This window comes from Crotalus tigris, unplaced genomic scaffold, assembly GCF_016545835.1.
Source record: "Crotalus tigris isolate CLP2741 ecotype Arizona unplaced genomic scaffold, ASM1654583v1 scf7180000019068.10715455, whole genome shotgun sequence".
NCBI lineage: Eukaryota > Metazoa > Chordata > Lepidosauria > Squamata > Viperidae > Crotalus > Crotalus tigris.
Window position 1 is genome coordinate 8,047,856 of NW_024097358.1, and position 20,275 is coordinate 8,068,130.

Below are 20,275 nucleotides of genomic sequence, written 5' to 3' on the forward strand. Positions count from 1 at the left end.
GGTACAATGTAATCTTCCCTTTCTTTTCCCACCAATCACGTTGAGACCCTCCTAACCATTTTTCAAGTGGATATAAATTCCAACAATATATATGGCTTTTCCCTAAATCCAAAAGCAAAGTCCCTTCTCAGTTACTTACCCTTTGCCCTCAATTTTACAAACATGCTGGATATAAGGGGACCAGTCAAAGCCATCTTTGTCTTCATTGTGCACCCAGTTGTGAATCAAAGCCCGGTTCACTTCCAGGAAGTCAGTGGCTACAATCTCCTCAAAGTAGTCACAGGCACTGAGGAGTTGGTAGATGGTGGGGCCTGTGCCAATATCAATCAGAGTGTGGCCGGTGATCTTTCCTGCAAAGGATTTAAAAAAGGGGGGGGGGAACCAAGATATGCTTCATTTTAAACAGTTTTGCAAAACCCAGAAATGTTTATTTAAATATAAAATCCTAGGCTAACTAGTGAGAGTAAAGTGGAACTGGAGGAAGAGGAAGAGGAAGAGAAGCCATTGGAATGTGGAGCTTGGATATACACTGAGAGTCCTCTGTCATACTTAGTCCCATTGATCCCAAAGGGTCATCCAAAAAATGATTTTTGTTTTTCATCATAGCACTATAGAATCCTAAGTGTGTGTATGGAAGGAAAGCAGGGAATTGGCTCTCTAGTCTAGGGAATAATATATAATAATAAAAAGTAGCTGCTATTCTGTTTCATTTTGAGTTTCCTCTTTAGCTTTGTGCCTTGCTCAGATGTTGTAATTGTAAGAAATTAAGCAGAAATAGAGCATTAGCCCATTTGACATTCCAGGAGGCAGGCAAACTTTCCTGAAAATTTTTGTAGGCAAAGAATTATTCTATGATTGTCAACCTACCAAGTTTAAGCATTATTAAAACAATATAACAGGAATAGGGGTTAGTACAGGGGTAGGCAACCTTGGCTCTTTTATGACTCATGGCTGGCTCAGGAATTCTGGGAGTTGAAGTCCACGAATCATAAAAGAGCCAAGGTTGCCTACCCCTGGGTTAGTATAAGACTTATTATCTGTGCTGTCCCGCAGCATTCATTTAACAGCAACTTGTCTATTATCTTTCTTCTATCAAAGAAGTCAATAATTCATCAAAGACAGTGGGCAAGACTGCTTCATATCTGCATTTTTTATTTATAAACATACACGAACATTTAGAAATCTTTACTAGATTTGAAAAGAAATACAACATATTTGCAGAAAGACCAGGCATGCTCCACTATACAAATATTGAGGGGTCACTTTAGGACCCCTGTTCTTCTTTCATATCATTCTTAATTCTTACATTAGATGCAGATTTCTTAATCTTCAGGCGCAGGGTGCTTGGACATTTGCATCTTTCTTTGATAGCCCTTCAGTTAGTTAACAACATTTTGTCAAGAATAAAGTATATTGTCACAACAGGTATTCCAGTTGAACTAAGTGTTAATGTGAAAATAAGATAATTTGTCTTGTGAAACTGACTCCCATAATAAATGACTGCTAGATAAGTGCTTTGTTTCAACCTGGTTGATTCCTGCCCCAAGTTTCAAAAATTAAAATCTCACACATTTAGCAAATAAGCATTTAAATAAAAAAGATTGCCACCAAATCTGATGGGAACAAGTTTTGGGGTTTCACTTTCTGCAGATTCATAAATGGGATGAATGCTGGTTGAAACCAAAACTCTGGTATTTGCTCTTCCTTGGGGAATATCCAAGATAGGATGGACAATGATTGTTAGCTCAGATGGCCATTTTAGACATTGCTGGGGAAGAGCCTCTACTCTTCAAATGCACTAAACCAGGCAGATGGAGATGGAGATGATGATGGAGATGATGATGATGATAATTAAAAGATGCCTTGATCAGTTTTACCATGAGTTCATTCTGGCAAATTTTTCCAGTTATTTCAAAACTCAGAAGCAGGTATTTTCAAACCCTCTCCTTTCCCCTAACTTCATAATAACATTATAACAACTCTGCAAGAGAAAGACAGTTCTTGAAAGCTAGTCTTTTGGCTCAGATTTTTGAGATTTAAAAGTCTTAATTTTGAAAGAGCTAAATTGTTTTGCTATTATGAAAACCTCGGAAAGGTTAGTGCTGGCCTACCTGAAAGCCATCACAGATCTGCTGCTAGGCCCCTTGCAATTTGCCTTCCGTGCAAATAGATCGGCAGATGATGCTGTCAATATGACTTTGCACTACATCTTACAACATCTAGAATCCCCAAAGAACTACGTAAGGGTCCTTTTTGTAAACCAGCTCAGCATTCCACCATCATTCCAGAAATACTCGTCTCTAAACTGACTCAACTAGCTGTGCCTGATCATACTTATAGATGGGATAAAAGCTTTCCAATGAATAGGAAGCAGCAGGTTAAGCTAGGAAAAATCACTTCAAGTGCCCATTCAATTAGTATAGGAGCCCCCCTCCAGGGCTGTGTGCTCTCTCCATTATTGTTCTCTCTATATATCAAAGACTGCATCTTGAAGGATCCTTCTGTTAAAATACTGAAATTTGCAGATGATACAACAGATAGAACAGTTTGTATCTCTATATGCAGACTCATCTGTATGATGAGTCTGCATATAGAAAAGTAGTAGATCAACTGGCCCTGTGGTGCAGCCCGAACTGAACTGGAGCTGAACACTCTTAAAACTATAGAGACGATAGTAGATTTTAGAAGAAACTCTCCTATTCTACTACCTCCTACACTATTAGATAACACAGTATCAGCAATAGAGACCTTCACATTTCTGAGTTCTATTATCTCCCAGATTTGAAATGGACACCTAACGTTAGAACCATCATTAAAAAGGTACAAAAAAAATTCTTCCTGCATCAACTTAGAAAGCCCAAATTGCCCAAGGATCTGCTGATACAGTTCTACAGAGGAATTATTGAGTCTGACGTTTGTACCTCAATAACCGTCTGGTTTGGTACAGCAATCAAACAGGATAGGTACAAACTTTAATGGATAGTTAGGACTGCAGGAAAATAATTGCAGCTGTCCTGCCTTCCATTGAGGTCTGTTTTAAATTCTCCCCTCAGGACACTGCTACAGAGCAGGGGTCCCCAACCCCCAATCTGTGGACTGATACTGGGCCGCGGCATGCCAGCAACTGGTCCGCACAAACAAGCAAAGCCCCATTAGTGGGATGCAAACAGCACACAGATCCCCCCCCCCCCAGTTTGTGGAAAAACTTCTGTCCACGGAACCAGTCCCTGGTGCCTAAAAGGTTGGGGGCCTCTGCTATAGACCATTGCATGCCAAAACAACTAGATTCAAAGGTAGTTCCTTCCCCTGTGCCATCACTGCTGAATACTTACTTCCCAAAGCACTGTCTTCGGCCTAAGATATTTATCCATGTGGTAAGTAGACTGTGTTGCTATTATCATCTTTCTCATCTTCTCATTTCTCATCTTCTCACTTTCTACTATCTTTTCCTATTGTTATCTTATGAATTTATCATTTATTGTTTGTATCATCTATGACTTATAACTTTATTGTTGTATGCATGTACCCTGAGAGCTTATGCACCGGAGACAAATTCCTTGTGTGTCCCATCATACTTGGCAATAAAGAATTATATTCTATTATATTCTGTTCTGTTCTGTTCTATTCTCATTCTGTTCTTTGTTTTGTTCTAGATTACCAAAGTTAGCATTTTGAAAAATTATTAACAATTACTCTATTAACATGAGGGGAAATAATCTGGGGGGGGAAGGTCACAGAGTGTTCCAGCCAGAGAAAGAAAAATAATGTTAAATATCAGGAATCCCTTCCAACCAGTGGAAACCTTGGTAATACCTTACCTGTGGCAAAGGCATCTGCCAGGCATCGGAGCTTCCAGGGCACCACAAAATCCTCACTAGTGAAATTGGCACGTGGTGGCCTGTAGTTGTTCTGTAAGTAAGCCATGGGGTTGAATTTCTGGTAATTTTCAGCCATAGCTGCAACACCAATGGCATTCATGGCTTTGGAGATACTTAGCTGCATTCAGCTCACCTACTGTTTTGGAGTTGACATGGTGGTTTTATAACCCTGTGTGTCCAAGGTAATACAACAAGTTAATGGATGCAATGCAATTAGTGCCAAGTACTTTGAGCTGATACCATCAGAGATTCCCTGTAGGGTATCTATAAATTGGAGTCATTTGTCCAATACATGTCCACGCCCTTCCATAGAGTAATTGAGAAGACCTTTCAAAGAGCTTGATGAAGGCTCTGGCAAAGCTGTTGGGGGAAGGTAAGGGAATGGAGTGTGTATCTTGTACTGGACAGTCATTTAATAACTGTATTGAAAGGACACTTTATTGAGGTTGTATATTCAGTATAACAAAATTAGTGTCAGGAACCAGGGACGGCAATATGGTGTGACAGATACCACTGTCCTTCAGGGAAAGATCTTGTTCACAAATAATGCATAGCTCTTGAATTTAATATATGTCTCCACCCTCCCACTTTTGAGAGGCAGGAAACAGCAGTTGTAAATCAAGATCCTTCTATATTTTCAAATAACCTTAGACACAATCCAGATGAGGCAATGCCTCTCCTCCAAACCCCAGCAAAAGATGCCAATCGTTTATTACTTAGGGCCGGAATACGCATTACATAGGGGATTTGCAATCAGAACCCCAAACATTTAAAAATAAAGCACAGTGAAACAAAAATGAGTATCTTCAATCTCAATTGTTTTTCTTGGATAATAGAACTGGAACACAATAAAACAAAACAGAACAGAATAAAACAGAACAAAGTAACAGAGTTGGAAGGAACCTTGGAGATCTTGTGTATTCCAACCCCCTGGTCAAGCAAGAGATCCTATACCATTTCAGACAAATCACTGCCCAGTATCTTTTTAAAAGTCTCTGGTGATGGGATCACCAACAACCTCTGAAGGCAAGCCATTCCACTAGTTTACTGTTCTCACTATCAGCAAATTTCTCCTTAGTTCTAGGTTGCTTCTCCCCTTGGTTAGTTTCTATCCATTGCTTCTTGTCTTTCCTTCTGGTGCTTTGGAAAATAGGTTGACTCCTCTTCTTTGTGGAAGCCCATCAAATATTGGAACACTGCTATCATATGGCCCCTAGTCCTATAGTGCTGGACTAGAGATGCCCAATTCCTGCAACCATTCTTTATGTTTTAGCCTTCAACCCTCTAATCATCTTTGTTGCTGTTCTCTGCACTCTTTCCAGGGTCTCATCATCTTTTTTATACTGTGGCAATCGAAACTGTATGCAGTACTCCAAGTGTGGTCTTATAAACCCCCTATAAAGCAGTAGTAACACTTCATGTGATCTTGATTCTAGCCCTCTGTTAATGCAGCCTAGGATGGCATTGGCTTTTTTGGTGGCTGCAGCACACTGCTGGCTCATATTTAAGTGATTACCCATTAGGACTCCATGATCCCTTTTATAGTTACTTAGAGTGAGCCAAATTTCACCTAATTTATACCTGTACATTTGGTTTTTCTTGCCTAAGTGTAGAACCTTACTTTTCTCAACATCATATTTCATTTTGTTAGTTGTGGCCAGTGTTCAAATTTGTCGAGATCCATCTGGATCTTGAGCCCTATCTTCTGAGGTATTGGTTATTCCTGCCAGCTTTGTGTTTGAAAATTTGATGAGTTCCACTTCTATTCCCTCATTTAAATTGTTTATGAAGATATTAAAAAGTAGTGGGCCTGTAAGGTCATTTTTAAGAAACACATCAATTTGGGATTTGAGGCCAAAGCAGGCCTCACTTTTTAATTTAGCAAATTCAAAGGACACTGTAGAAGGATCCCAAAAAAGAAATGTTGAATTTGATGCCCTTTGCCAGCCTGAACAGGGAGGGGAAAACTGCAGAGAGCAGCCTCCTCTCTTCCTGTCCAACAATAGGGATGGTTTCTGAGAACAGTAGATGGCACCATTGTCTAACAGAAAAAAAATGTCTGTCCAAAGAGCCAGATTAGAGGGGGAAAAAACCTTACAAACGGTTCTTTGATTTTTCTTTTCTTTTCTTCCATGGCTGAAGTTGTTAAAAAGATAAGCTGACCAGAGATGCACAAAGCTTTTCTATGCTTTCTTGAAGATTATTTTTACTGCTACAATTTCAGTGCTTTCAGTGTTTTCCAATGGGCTAACACGCAGCCTACTGAAAACATGGTTCCTCCTCTTCCCTAAATACCAGTTCATTTGCTCAGTGCAAATGAGTGATTCCCAAGAAATTTTCTCAGACCTTTCCTTCAGTTCGGGGGGCCGGTCACGCCCGCTCTTATGTGAGAATCCCTACAGGGGGTTTCCTTAACAGTTACCCATTTCTATCACATTGCAGGCAACTAAATCCTTGCATTCCAGGCATTTCAACATATGCACACACACTCCCTCCCTCCCTCAACCTCCTCCTCATTCCGGAATGTTTGTTTCTACTTACCAAATTCCTCCTGTATTCTTGTTTCCTCCTATCCTCTGGATCTAGACCAGGGGTAAGCAACCTTGGCTCTTTTATGACTCATGGACTTCAACTTCCATAATTCCTGAGCCAGCCATCTGGGAGTTGAAGTCCACGAATCATAAAAGAGCCAAGGTTGCCTACCCCTGAACTAGAGAATGTCAGGTCTGCTGGCAACTAGCCAGTTCAAAAGTCACCAGATACGAAGGATCTGGGAGTGCTCTTGATTTTATAGCTGACCTGCACCAGTTTTCCTGGATGTCATAGCTGAAGATTGTGAAGGACTCATTCACAGGGGGTCCTAATGCAGGAACCACCTTGAAGAAAAAAATCTTCAAGTCCCTGTTCGGGCGCCAAATATGTAAGATCACTGGCCCTTGGCAAAACTTAAGAAATCATAAAAAAATCCAATCATAAAAACTCAAGCAGAGGCTTCTTAAAAGATACAGCACTTTATTTTCGATCAAAATAAGTCCTGGGTGGGAACACAATCTGAACACTGGCAGTGTTGTGTTCAGAAGTGCCACACCTTAGGACAGTGGTTCTCAACCTTTTTAATGCCGTGACCCCCAACCAGTCGTAAGTCGAGGACTACTCAACTGGTCGTAAGTCGAGGACTACTCAACTGGTGCAGCACTGTTTGCAGAATGGGACTTTTGGCGGGCTCAGCAGGGCAGAGACAGCCTGGACAGTTCCTATTGGCTTTTGAAAGCCAATAGAATTAGACTCTATTCAAGAGCGTCTATTCTATTGGCTTTCAAAAGCCAATAGAATAAAAGGGAGTAGCACAGCTAAGGAAAAGAGGAAAAAAATGGCGGACTGCGTTGTTTGGCGACCCCGTGAAATGGTCGTTCGACCCCAAATGGGGTCCCGACCCACAGGTTGAGAACCACTGCCTTAGGAAGTTAGTAGCATTGCTTTATAAACTTTGTTAGCCAATGAAAATCAGACAACAGAGTTATTACATTATATCAATCATTCCTGTACACTCCCTTATTTCCTCCTTCAGTACTTCCCATCCATGTACATGTTTCCCACACATGCATGAAATTTGTCCCTGACACAAACCCTGATTACAAAAGCGAGATAGCAATAGTTAGGCTAAACAATTTCTTTTTGTTCCAGTTACAGGACCCTTGAGGCCTAAGACCGAACCTTGTGGTAACCCACTGTTTACTTCCCTTCATGTAGATGTAGTTCCATTGACTACTTGTTGAGTGTGGCTTGTCAGCCAGTTACAGCTCCATTTGGTGGTAATGCTGTCACATTTTTCTAGCTTACTAAGAAAGAGCTTGTGGTCTACATTGTCAAATGCCTTACTGAAATGCAAGTATACTATGTCCACAGCATTTTGTTAATCCACTAATTTAGTTACTTTGTCAAAGAATGAGATAAGATTTGTTTGGCTTGAACTGTTTTTAACAAACCTATGTTGGCTTCTGGTTGTAACTTTGCTTGTTTCTAGGTGTTCACAGATCTGTTTTATTATTTTTTCCAGGATTTTCCCAGGTATTGATGTCAGGCTGATTGATATGTAGTTTCCCCGGACTGTTTTTACCCTTTTTTGAAGATGGGAACCACATCAGCTCTTTTCCAGTCCAATTTGATAGTTCCTCCAGGATCTTTGAAAGATATGGTTCAATGGTTCTGAGATCACATTGCCAGCTCCTTCTGAACTCTGGGATGTAATTCTGGTAGTCCTGGTGATTGGAATTCATCTAGAATGGACAGGTGTTCTCTTACAGGTGTTCTCCAACTCATCTTGAGTGGACAGGTGTTTTCTTGCCTATTTTAATTTGAATTTCTAGTCTATCTTTTATAGTTTTTTTTTGGGTAGACTGGCCGATTTTTTTTTTTGTGTGTGAAGACAGATGCAAAGAAAGAATTTAGTAACTCTGCTTTCTCCCTGCTGCCCATTACTTCCTTGCCATCTTCTCCTGTTAGTGGAACGATTGTTTCTTTGACTTTTTCCTTGTTTTTTATATTTTGAAAGAATTTTTTTATTATTATTTTTGTGCATTTGTTACAAGTCTTACTTCATTCTGAGGCTTAGCTTCATCTTTTGCAGGTTTGGACCATAAGCTGATATTCTGCCTTAGTTATATGTTCATCTTTCCATTTTTTATACTTATCCTTTTTGTCTATCAGTGTATCAGAGATTTCTTTGTGCAGTCATGCTTGTTTCTTCTTGGATTTCTTATTTTTCTTTTGCAGAAGTATTATGTTGGACTGATCTTTTAAAATTATATTTTTCAGAGTTTCCCAAGCTTCTTGAGTTGTTTTCTCCTTTATAATTTTCCCCAATGGAATTCTTCTCAAGTCCTCTCTAGGTTTGTTGAAATCACTCTTTTAAAGTCTAAGACACTGGTTTCATTATGTTCTATTGCTTGTGTCTGCACTATATTGAATTCTAATATGACACGGTCACTCTCCCCCAAGATTCCTGCAACTTCAACCCCCCTCTATTATTTCTTCTCTGTTAGTAAGAATTAGATCCACTAGAGCTGTCCCTTTAGTCCCTTCCTCTACCTTTTGGATGACCAAGTTGTCAGCTAGGTTGGTCAGGAAACTTTATCTCCCAACTTGGAGCAGAGTTTGATGCTAGGGTAGCTAAAGTCCTCCACTGTGTTTCCTAATTACATTTGTTAACTGATCAGCAAAATGGAGAAGAAATAATATTTAATTTTTATTCTTATGCTGTGTTTATGATTAAACTTATCCTCAATTCACAGGGATAGTTTAATTTTTCAAAGTTGGGATGGAAGTAAAAATGCCATGCAATGTTAATCAATTGTTAAAAGAAATACTACACTTAACTGATACATTTTACTTTGAAAAGTACATCAAAGGCATCTGGCATATTTGGATAAATCAATGAAAATGTTTGCCTGTTGACTGGCATAATTATGACATTTTCTGCTGCCTACAACTGCTGATAAGGCACTATCAAGTGTATCTCCTATTGACCCCATTGAGGTTATAAAATGCTACAATCTTCTCTATGCAGGTGCATCTAAATGCACTGGATTACAATCCCGTCTTCCCCAGGGCAATATTGCTGGCTGAGATGGCAGGAACTGCAATCAAAATATCTGGAAGTTAGATTGGTAAAGGCTGTTTTTAGACCCAAATCTGTAACGTGATCCTTAACATGAGTGAAATATGTAAAACACAGAAGAAACCTACAACTGCCTCCTCTTCCCATCACATTTTTGATTGTATTAAAAAATCATGGAAGAGTAGGAAATGAAAGTTAGAGAGCCATGAAGCCTGTAGAGTTGAATGTGAATACCTTAGAGCAGGCATGTCACAACTTTTCTCCCATTGCTGACAATGGGGTGGGCGCGGTTTTGGTGTGACACATCCGGCCCGCGGGCTAGCATTTTGACATGCCTGCCTTAGAGCAGGGATTCCCAACTGGAGATGTGAGACGATGTTCCAGGGGGTGCAAAAACTTAGGTTTTCAAAATTATAGTTGCCGTTATTTCAAACTTTTGTAAGGGGTGCAAGAATATATCAGAAGCGTTCTAGGGGTGTGGTGTATAGAAAAGGTTGGGAGCTGTTGACTTAGAGTAATCTTTATTGCAAAAGGAAACATACTAGATGTTCTGCTTTGAATTCCACAAATCACCCTGTTTTGCAAAACTGGATGGAAACAAAATAGTGCAACTGTTCTCAATCTGCTGATCTCCCCCTGATTGGGAATTCCAGAGGACAAAGCAAAATATTTGTTGCAAAACATAGGAAGGAGATTGGGAGAAAGAGAACTTTGCTGTAGTCTACCTGCTGTGATAGAATATATCTTGGGCAGTGGGGAGGCAGAGTTTTTCCAAAAATGAATCTGCAGAATTATATATCTTTTATGGGAGCTAACTTCAATGTTGTTGTTTTTTTAAACAAATTTTGTTGGTTTTTTAATTTCTTAAAACAAAGTATTCAGGACACACCGTGGTGCTGGGGTAATCAAATATCCTAAAACAAAACATATATACATAGTACAATCAATACATCAAGTATTCCCTCTCTTTTTCCCTCAAATAGCATAGTATATTTAAAATATCCAGCTCTAGCTTAAGTTTATTCAACCTGAACCTGTTTTAAGCTTCATTAATTTACAATACCATAATCAAATTAACTTTAAATAAAGACATTTTCAATTCAAATATCCCTTCCAAGTATGTTCTACTTTCTTAATTTTTTCAAAATCTTATTTATTTCTTCTTCCACTAATCTCCCCTATTTAAAGTAAAATATTAATTTATCCTATACCTATCTAATCCATCAATTAATCAATCTCTTTAAGCTAAGAAGATAATATCAGACCTTAAATCATATCAATCCATTAAACAAAATTCAAATCTCATCCAGTTAATTATCATAGCTGATAACATCCATATCATCAAATAATCATATCATCTTATTAAATTTCAATTGATTAATAATTCAATTCAAATCAAAAACATCTGTTCAATTTTCTTCATTCCATTATATAATAATTTTCATAGAAATAAACCTAACATTCTAAAAAAACATTCTTAATATTCTAGATTGCCTTTAATCCATTATATAAAAATATCTCATTTTTAAACAAAAATATTGATCTATCCTAGACACATCTAAATGCATGTATTTATCAATCTATTCTATACATATCTAATCCATCAATTAATCAATCTCTTTGAGCTGACAGACTAGTATCAGACCTTAACTCATTTCAATCCATTGAACAGAATTCAGATTTCATCCAGTTAATTATCATAGCTAAACATCCATGTTATAAAACAAACAAGTCATTTTATTTAATTAACATTCAATTAATTATTAATTCAGTCCAAATCTGAAACGTCTCTTTACTTCAAGCTCGTAATCTTAGTCCTTACATTTGTCCATAGTTCTAGATTGCCTTTAATCCAATTTATGAAGTTTTAAATTTCATTTTTCAATCTTATTCTAGCTTTCCTCTTATGCCAGGTAGGTTTCCATAGCAAGGTTTCCCTTCCAGATGATGAATCTCTTTTTGTTACTTGTAGTGTCATTTGATTCAATGAAAACCATCTTGGTCTCTGTTTTGGTCCACTGTTTCTCTTGTCCATAAAACCTCGTTGCTTCAGACATTCAAAACTCAGTCTTTGCTTTTCCTGGTCTTGCTTATAGGGCAAAGTGAAATTCCCTTTATTCTCAGTTGAATCCTCTTCTTGTATAATCTGTTTTGTAGAGTAGTCAAGTGTAATCTGAGAGTCAGTTTTAAGGTTTAAAGTTGGAATACTGGCTCTTAGTTTTGTAGTAAACTCTTTTATTGTAGTACATATTTCTTCTTTGGCCTCATAGATTTTTTCCAGTATAAGTTTACAATTTAAATGTGAGAGGCTTCTCCATTTTAGCAATAGTTAAAGAAAAATCCTTTTTCTTTTTTTTTCCTTTTTAGTGAAGGTTACAATTGGACATTATCCACCCCCACAGATCACACAGCTGGCTCAAATTATCTTTTCTCTTGAAAAACAGCCTGAAGGCCAAAACCATCTCATCTCCAAATAGTCAACAATCCAATATTAACTTTTGACCAGTAGGTGTCCTCACTAAGCTAAAAAGACTTCTTCAACAGCCATTTTTCCCCTTTTTTCCATTTTTTAAAGGAAGAATGGAAATAGAAATACTCTGCCGATATAATACCGCTCCAAAAAAACCCCACATTTTTTTCTATAGCTCAACATAAATAGAGATAAAATATAGTCTTTAAAAAGATTTTAATCTGTCCTTTTATAAAATGCCTTTGTTCCCACACATACAGAAGCTGCTTTTTTCAGACAGGGAAGTAATTCCAACAAAGCTTTTGCAGGTAAAAACAACATAGGGTAAAGAGAGGAACAAAAGGGGTCTCACCTGGATCATCCACGGTGGGTCTATTACACTTAGATGTCAGTTTGACTTTCGGCTGGTGCAACAGGATGGTCGGCCATCTTGCAGGCTGATCTTTACTCCGTCAGCCCTAAGGAGATAGCTGGAGACACGGGGGAAGTTGCCGCCCTCCCCTATCTGCCAGCAAGCCTCCTCCTCGGTGGTCGCCCCTCCAGGATGACTTTCGACCCCCTAGGGCAGGGGTTCTCAAGCTGTGGGTTGGGACCCCATTTGGGGTCGAATGACCATTTCATGGGGGTCGCCAAACAACGCAGTCCGCCATTTTTTCCCCTTTTCCTTAGCTGTGCTACTCTCTTTTATTTTATTGGCTTTTGAAAGCCAATAGAATAGACCAGGCTGTCTCTGCCCTGCTGAGCCCACCAAACATCCCATTCTGCAAACGGTGCTGCACCAGTTAGTAGTCCTCGACTTACGACCGGTTGAGTAGTCCTCAACTTATGACCGGTTGGGGGTCGTGGCATTAAAAAGGTTGAGAACCACTGCCCTAGGGAGTCTACCGGTGAAGGAAACTCTGGACGGCGCAGAGACGAGTCTCTAGGTACGACCGGCATCACTGCGTTCTGGAACCAGAAGTCCTAACTTCAATGTTTTAATACCTCTTTTTTGTTGATTTGCTTAGCTTAAAATGATGATATTTCATTATTTTAATAATGTAATAGTCAAATCAAGGAAAAGGATTCACCTTTATAAATAATATGCCCTTTTAAGCATAATTGCTAATTTGATATGACTTAATCTTATCAAAATTCAATAAAAGTATTGAGTGCACAAAGAATTGTTCTGTGTAAAACTGAAAGTGACTATGTGATGGGGCTTCCAAAGTATTCCCTGAGATACCCAGAGGAGAAATTCTGCTCTCATATCACTCTTTGCTAGCTGCTTATTTTTGCCCTTTTATTGCAAGAACTACAAATAAGTTCTTTGCCCTAATTTGCTTCACCCATACTAGATTGAGATATAGTTAGAAACTACATCTTACTACAACTAGCTGAAAAATCATTAAAGTCATATCAAACAAGAGTCAGGGACAATTATAATCCCCATCTTCATTTCATTTCCTTTTCAACTGCCCACTGAAATAACTGTACATCTATTGTGTACAGGCTGGGTGGTTGTATATGTGCAACTGAAAATACATCAAACAAGCTGTTCCAAAGTAATTGAGTGTACATCTGTCTGCATGTCTGGAACTTGTCTGATATTGCAAGTTAGATGATACAACTGTCAGAAAACTTATTAAAAACAATTCTGAAGCTGCAAAGAGTGTAGGTTTAAAGCCTACACAGTTTTTCATTATTATAATGAACAAACAACTGGTTTTAAGGAGTCACCTCATTTGTTAGTGCTGGCTGCTATCAACAATCTGTCTAGTAACAAAGAACAGCTGATGGGTTTCTAAAATCCACAGGCTAAATATCCCATATAATGCTGAATGAATGCTAAGAGAGGCCTTATTCTTTGATGGTGGAAATATTATAAGAAGATGAAAAAAGGAGTAAATAAGCATAGTGTGTCACTTGAGAGCAATCCAATGCATACTGATTCAGATCTAACTTCCTCTGAGTTCCGTGGGACTTTCTCATAAGTAAGATTGAATTGATGCATTCCCAACGCATACTTGGGGTTGGTTTACATACTACTTAATCCAAGAAAATAGTTCAAGGTTATTTTCCAATTGCAGAAGGGACTGACTGTCTGACGGATTCACTGCCTGGGTTGCTTGGGCCCAGCAAAGCAGGGATTCTTATTTCTATATCAACAGAATTCAATTATGGAAAGTTTGATTATGCTAGAGCTAATAGGAGAAATCAAGCCATGTCTACTCATCCATAATAAGCCATTTAGTCACATATGACCACTTCTCATATGGCCTTTTAACTAGTGCCATTTAAAAGTGTTCAGAACAGAGGCATGCTGATTCTTCTTCCCAACTTGTGAGTTCCTTCTTGTCCCAGGTCTTTGCAGTGTTTGGTTTTACACATGCTTCTTTTACCCCCAGCATTTCCATGCCACTTAATAGGGACTGCTTGCCAAGTCAACATCTCATGTTGCCCCTGACCCTGTCTACCCTCTAGGAACATGCAGGACATTTTCTCCCAGTTACACCAAAATTTTGGCATTGGATCTCTCTGGAGATGAGAGAAGTGAGCATGAGTTTGGCTCTGAGGGAGGATGGTGATCCTGAAACCTGACGGAGAAGGAAGGAGGGAGGGAGTGGAAAGGTTTTTCCAAATGACTTCATCCTGCAGAACTGTCATAGAGCTATGTGGGCTCAAGGAAAAGAACTCTCTGAGTAAACTTTTTGTGCACTGATGCCTTCTAGTGCTATATAAAGAGATCATAGGGGTTTGATGGTGAACATACAACTGTACATAGTCAGATAATAATAGATAATATTAGTGTTAAAGCACTTATGAAATTGCATATTCTTTCATGATGATGATGATAAGTTCTATGGCATATATCATGTGGTGGGCTCACTAATTATTGGCACACTAGATGCCACACTCAAATTTTTTGGTCAGAAATTAGAAAACCTAATACATTGATGTAATTTCCATCTGTCAGTTGTAAGAGACCACGCTGCATGGACCCGCACATATATTACATCCATACATTACAGTAGCCCAGGTTCTTGAGAAAAACATGATGCACCAGCTGAAGAACTGGCAGCTGTGACTTCACATTGTTGTCAATAGATTATAGTAATAATAATAATTAACAACTGTCAATGAAAAAGACAAAGAAGTCTCAATGGTAGATGTAGCAGTATCTGAAGATAGCAGAACAGTATAGAAAGAGCTGAAGAAATTCACAAAGTACAAAGATGTGCAAATAGAAGTATAATAAATATGGCAAAAGAGAGCAAAGATAGTTCCTAGAATAATAGGTGCCTGGGCGGCATTTCCAAAACATCTTGAGCACCACTTGAACACCACTGACATTGATGAGATCAACTCAGTCAATTAAAAAAAGCAGCTCTCTTGAGCAATTTACAGTTTACATCCTGCAATCATCGAACAAAATCTGCCTATTCCAGGTCCTTGGGAAGGACTTGATTAGGTGGAACAAAAATGCCAGATCCACTCCAAATATCTGGCTGACTCTGAAAAGAACCATAAGAATAAGAAGAGAGGAGGAAATGCTTAATGTTTATTGTAGTTTTCACAATTTCTTAATAGTGAAAAAGTACTTAGATACTATGCAAAATCAGAGGTAATTTTTTCCAGTCTTGTGGCTGATCTAAAGGCATTAAGAAGCAGTGTATTTCTAAAGATCCACTTCCTCATTGAGAGAGACCCCAAATAAAGTTATGAGTTTTCATGACTTCAATAGATTTTAATTTGAAGTATTAAATTGCTGTAATGTCCATCCAGGTTAAAGATTAATGCACAATGCTATAGATTAGAAACTTACAAACTTTCTTTTGATCTTCAATAGTGAATTAATTAAATTACCAATCCTTACTATTGCCAGAAAGTACAGAATTAAAAGAGCATTAAAAAAAATTGTAATGTCATCTATATGCATTCCAGTAACACGTATATCCAATGAGGGCAAAGGGGTGGAGAAGAAGAGAAGTATTCAGTATTGGAATGCTGCAGCAGTGACTCTGCAAGACCAATTTAGCTCCAGCACCATCTCCCGGGAATGAGCTCTCCAAAAACTATATAAACCACCTAACACTAGGGACAAAACACTAGGCAGAATTGAGATTTACAGTTCTCATTTTATTTCAAACAGAACTTTACACACAAAGATGCATGGCAAGAGTGTGATCCTCCGCAGCTCCGGAACGCTGTCTGCAGCTGAACTGGCCTGCCAGGTGTCTGAGAAGGATGAGGCCCGGAAGGAATCATTCAATGCTGAATGGAAAGACCTGTCACTCACGTCAAGAGCTGAAGAAGGGTAAGTGTTTGTCTTCATTAGGCAAAGGTTGTATTAGACCTGGTCAAAAATGATTTGTTCCAGCAGATGGATGGAGAGAGATTCCTTAGTTCTTTTCTGAAACTTGGAGGATGGACTGTCCAGACTCCTATTAACATGTATACACAAAGTGAAAATCATGGTATATTTATTTAGGGAGTCAAACATAATCAGATCTTGGAAGTACTACATTCATTGGGAGATGGAAAACAGCTGGATTTTTCAAGAAGTTGATGTATTTCTTTTATCTGAAAGCAACAACTTATCATGGGGTTGGATTGAAGTGTTTCTGAGGTTATGATTATGTATAGCACCAGAAATATACCTACTGTATGTTACACATAAAGGCAGAACAGACAGAAAGAGAAAGGCACACCTAAAGGATGGACATGAATATGAATCTTCATATGCTTTAAACTTGGGTTTAGATTATGGCATTTTAGATGAATAGATATGTGACATTAAATCACAGCATCAGTGATATACCATTAAAAAAAGTGAGTTGGGTTGAAATGAGAATGGCGTGTTGATGGTTATTGCAGCCAGGATTTTTAAAAGTAGATTTTTCTGCTTCTATTCAATTTTAGTAGATGTTGATTCAAAGCCAGATTAAGTGTAGGCAAGCAGGCCATGATAGAGTTGATTGTCCTCTGTTGTTTACAAAAATATATTACCTCTGGCTGTAAGAGCAGATTTTTTTGAGTTTAGCAAAGGCCTGCCTAGTCTTGCTTCCTGTTTCACCTACAGTGATAGGCAGATGCTCATGAAATAAATTACCCATAGGATTCAAAGGCAATTACCCACTCTGTTATTTTCCTGGAACTTATAACAGGGACACGCTGCTTCCTACTCTGGCAAGTATTACCATATACTGTAACTAATAGCCATTGAAAGGGCAATCTTCCATTAATTTCTCCAACTCCTTTTTGAAGCCATCTAACTTAGTGATAGTGAATGCCATCCTTGAATGATACATGTACTGAGTTCAATTTCACATAAGCTTAGCAACAAACATATACTTGAAGGCTTAGTATAATGCGTGAATATTATCATTAAATGAAAGGGACCTCCTTTCCTGAATTTTTTCAGTTTACTAAGCATTTCAAGCTCTACTAGCATGAAAGAGAGCAACAACATGTTCTTTCTCTATCCTTAGCATACAAAATGTAATCTATGATTTCATCCTTCATTCTTTCTTTTCTCTCTTTTAAATTGAATGGTGCAATCTTTCTTTTTTAGGGGAATACAACCTTAACATGTTCTCCCTTTTAAAGACTCCTGATGACACTGTTTTATAGAATTTGAAATGCATCATTGTTATATCACAAATCTCTGAAAAGACATGATGCAACATAATTTTCACCCCTTTTCCTAACTACTCCAAATATGGAAGAAACTTTTCTTCTTCCTTCCTTTCTTCCACACACATTAATCACATTGCTTTCTTAGTCCCCATTAGCATTTTTATGAAGTTAGGATATTTATTAATCTATTTTGGAGACGGTGTATCTCCCTTACATTGGCCTATATTTGCTATTGTGTCCATTCACCTAAACTGGATAGATTTTTTTTTGGGGGGGGGGAGTTCTTCACAATTCCATTTGGAGCTAGCCATTTTCATTTTATAGCTGTCACAGCTAAGTATTTGCAATCAGAATGTCCCTTCATGAACTTCTTCAATTCTATAAAGCCCTACCTGAATGTTCTCCTCTCAACAAACTGCTGCCACATGAAAGTAAAACTGGGGATGAGTCTCTTAGGCAAGCTCCTGTATCTTTCCTTTTTATTGGCTTTCTCAGTTTGTGGAGGCTTGCTATGTGACTGATAATCATGAAAGATCAGAGCTCTAAAGGATGTATGAAGGGAACCTCCAAGCCGAAATAAACTCCTCCGAGTTTAAATGTTAGACAATGGGAAGAAACTGAAAGACCCGAGTTTGCATGCTCTTATTGCATCACTAATTTGTTCCTTCTGGCAAGTGGAGCGTGGACTTCAAACAAACCAAATGAAGACTGAGAATATGATTTTGAACGACAATATTCTTGATGGTTTCATTCTTCCAGATGAAAAAACGCAATCTCAGTTTCCCTATTTTTGCTTGCAATGTATATTGTAAGGTTGGTTTCAAGACAGGATTATTAAAGTATGTTGTAGGGTGGATTTCTAATTCATACTGTGCTCACATCCATATAGCTACTCTCACTCTGAGGTCGACAATCAGCACAAAGAAACCTACCACCAACAACAGGAGGCTTGGGCCATAGTTCAGCGATCACCATGGGGCATCCTCCGTCTAGGTCTGCTCGGTGAGCCTCTGATCTCTTATCATCTGCCTTATCAGCGAGCTCTACCTTTGCCTATCTTCACACCAGTCAAGCTAAGCACCAAGGCTGAACGGGAGCTGACACCTACTCCATCAGAGTCAGTGGAGTCTCTGCCAGTCACAGGTGTCTGCCCTGACAAGAAACCTGTGTTTGAGATCACCAAAGAGTTGCCCCTTGTTGTCCAGCCCACCTGTCCCGACTTCAAAAAAGCTGGCCTGCATCGCTCACTGTCCCGTTCTATATCTCAGGAGGCCCAGAGAGGCTGAGGCAACTCAACAACTCTTCTATTTGGAACTGGCTTGGGCCAATGTGCCTATTGCTGCATGAGGACAATCTGAAGAACTTTGAAGGATTGAACTTTGAATGGCCTTCTTTCTCCAGGGATGAGAGTGGGGAGGCGAGGATGCGGGGATGTCTTTGTTTGTGTATATATAATTAGATATATAATCTTACATATTTCTATGACTAGTGTTTATTTTTCTGCATTGTTTTTTCTTTCTTCTTTTGTTTAATGTTACCTCCCTTGAGAAGTAAGGAAAGTCCACGTGAGTGAAGGAAAAAACAAAAGCAGTCCTTCCTTATGCAAGGTGATTGACACAATTACAGTGAGAAATGAATTTGCAGATAAAATGGCTGATCAAAATGATAAGAACTGCAGTTTCTGAGTTTTAGCAAGTGAGAGCTATGCTTGAGTTATTCTTGAGTTCAGGAAAATAATGCTTAATGGTGTAGCTAGTGAAAGAATTTGGAGGAATTTGGAGGAATCCAGGAGGGATCTTTGGATAGGAGCTACCTTCTAGGATCCTATTCTGATATTCCCTCCCTAGTTGTGTGATTTATGATAGGAGACGCCCACATATGTTGGTGAACATATGCTGTGAAAGATGGAGAGTAAGTACACCTCGGGAAAGTGATGAATGAAGGTTGAATTAAGTGGTTTAGAGAAAAGGTAGGAAATGGATTTAATTTATAAAGAACAGATTTGGTCTTTCACCTCCTTGTCCTTTCCATGTACAAGCAGTTAAGGAGGAAGAAAGATTCCACTGTGAATTTTTCCTAGTGCCTTCTATTTCTTGTCTTGTTTTCTTTTAAATAAAATGATACATGGATTTATCTTGATTGTGTTCTAAAGGATTAATGAAATAAAAAGAAAATGACAGAATGTGTATCTCTTTCACTTGGACACTTTTGCATCAGTCTAGTTCTACCAACCTGACAAGATAACAAATTTCCTTCAACTCATTGGGCACATTTTTGAACACAAATCTCCATTAGATACATATAAGAGGCAAGTTGCTTTCAGTTGTGAGATGGACTACATATAAATTTAATAAACAAATAATAAATCTCTTGCATGGTTAAAGAATGCCACCATAAAGCTGCATAGTAATTCATACCACCTCACAGGAAGAGTTTGTTTAATACAACAGCATATCTTAGAGAACAGTTCCTTTATTATTTTCACAAACACAGAGCCAAATCAGGTAAGAGGTTTCATTTCCACTTCTATTGCTAAAGGAGGTGAGCTTCCATACTACACATTACAGGTAATTCTCGATTTACAAGCATTCATTCAGTGACCATTAAAAATTGCAATAGCACTGAAAAAAGTTACTTGCAACCAGTCTTCACACTTATGGATCATCACAGCATCCCCATGGCCACTTGATC

At 38.5% G+C, this 20,275-nt stretch overlaps 2 protein-coding genes across 2 annotated transcripts in view; one reads left to right on the forward strand and one right to left on the reverse strand.

The window, feature by feature from the left end:
* Positions 1-6,556, reverse strand: part of PNMT (phenylethanolamine N-methyltransferase) — a 14,496-nt gene extending 7,940 nt beyond the window's left edge. The window contains exons 1-3 of the mRNA XM_039358826.1: positions 6,420-6,556; positions 3,819-4,047; positions 140-350 (exon numbers count right to left, since the gene is read on the reverse strand). Coding sequence (XP_039214760.1) covers positions 140-350; positions 3,819-4,002 — 395 coding nt within the window. The 5' untranslated portion in view covers positions 4,003-4,047; positions 6,420-6,556. The remainder of the gene's footprint in view (positions 1-139; positions 351-3,818; positions 4,048-6,419) is intronic.
* A 9,415-nt stretch (positions 6,557-15,971) lies between these two features.
* Positions 15,972-19,766, forward strand: LOC120315241 (titin-cap). The gene is made up of 2 exons (XM_039359259.1): positions 15,972-16,262; positions 18,474-19,766. The coding sequence occupies exons 1-2, from the start codon at positions 16,114-16,116 to the stop codon at positions 18,868-18,870; spliced, it is 546 nt and encodes a 181-aa protein (XP_039215193.1). The 5' UTR covers positions 15,972-16,113; the 3' UTR covers positions 18,871-19,766.
* The last annotated feature ends 509 nt before the right edge of the window (positions 19,767-20,275 follow it).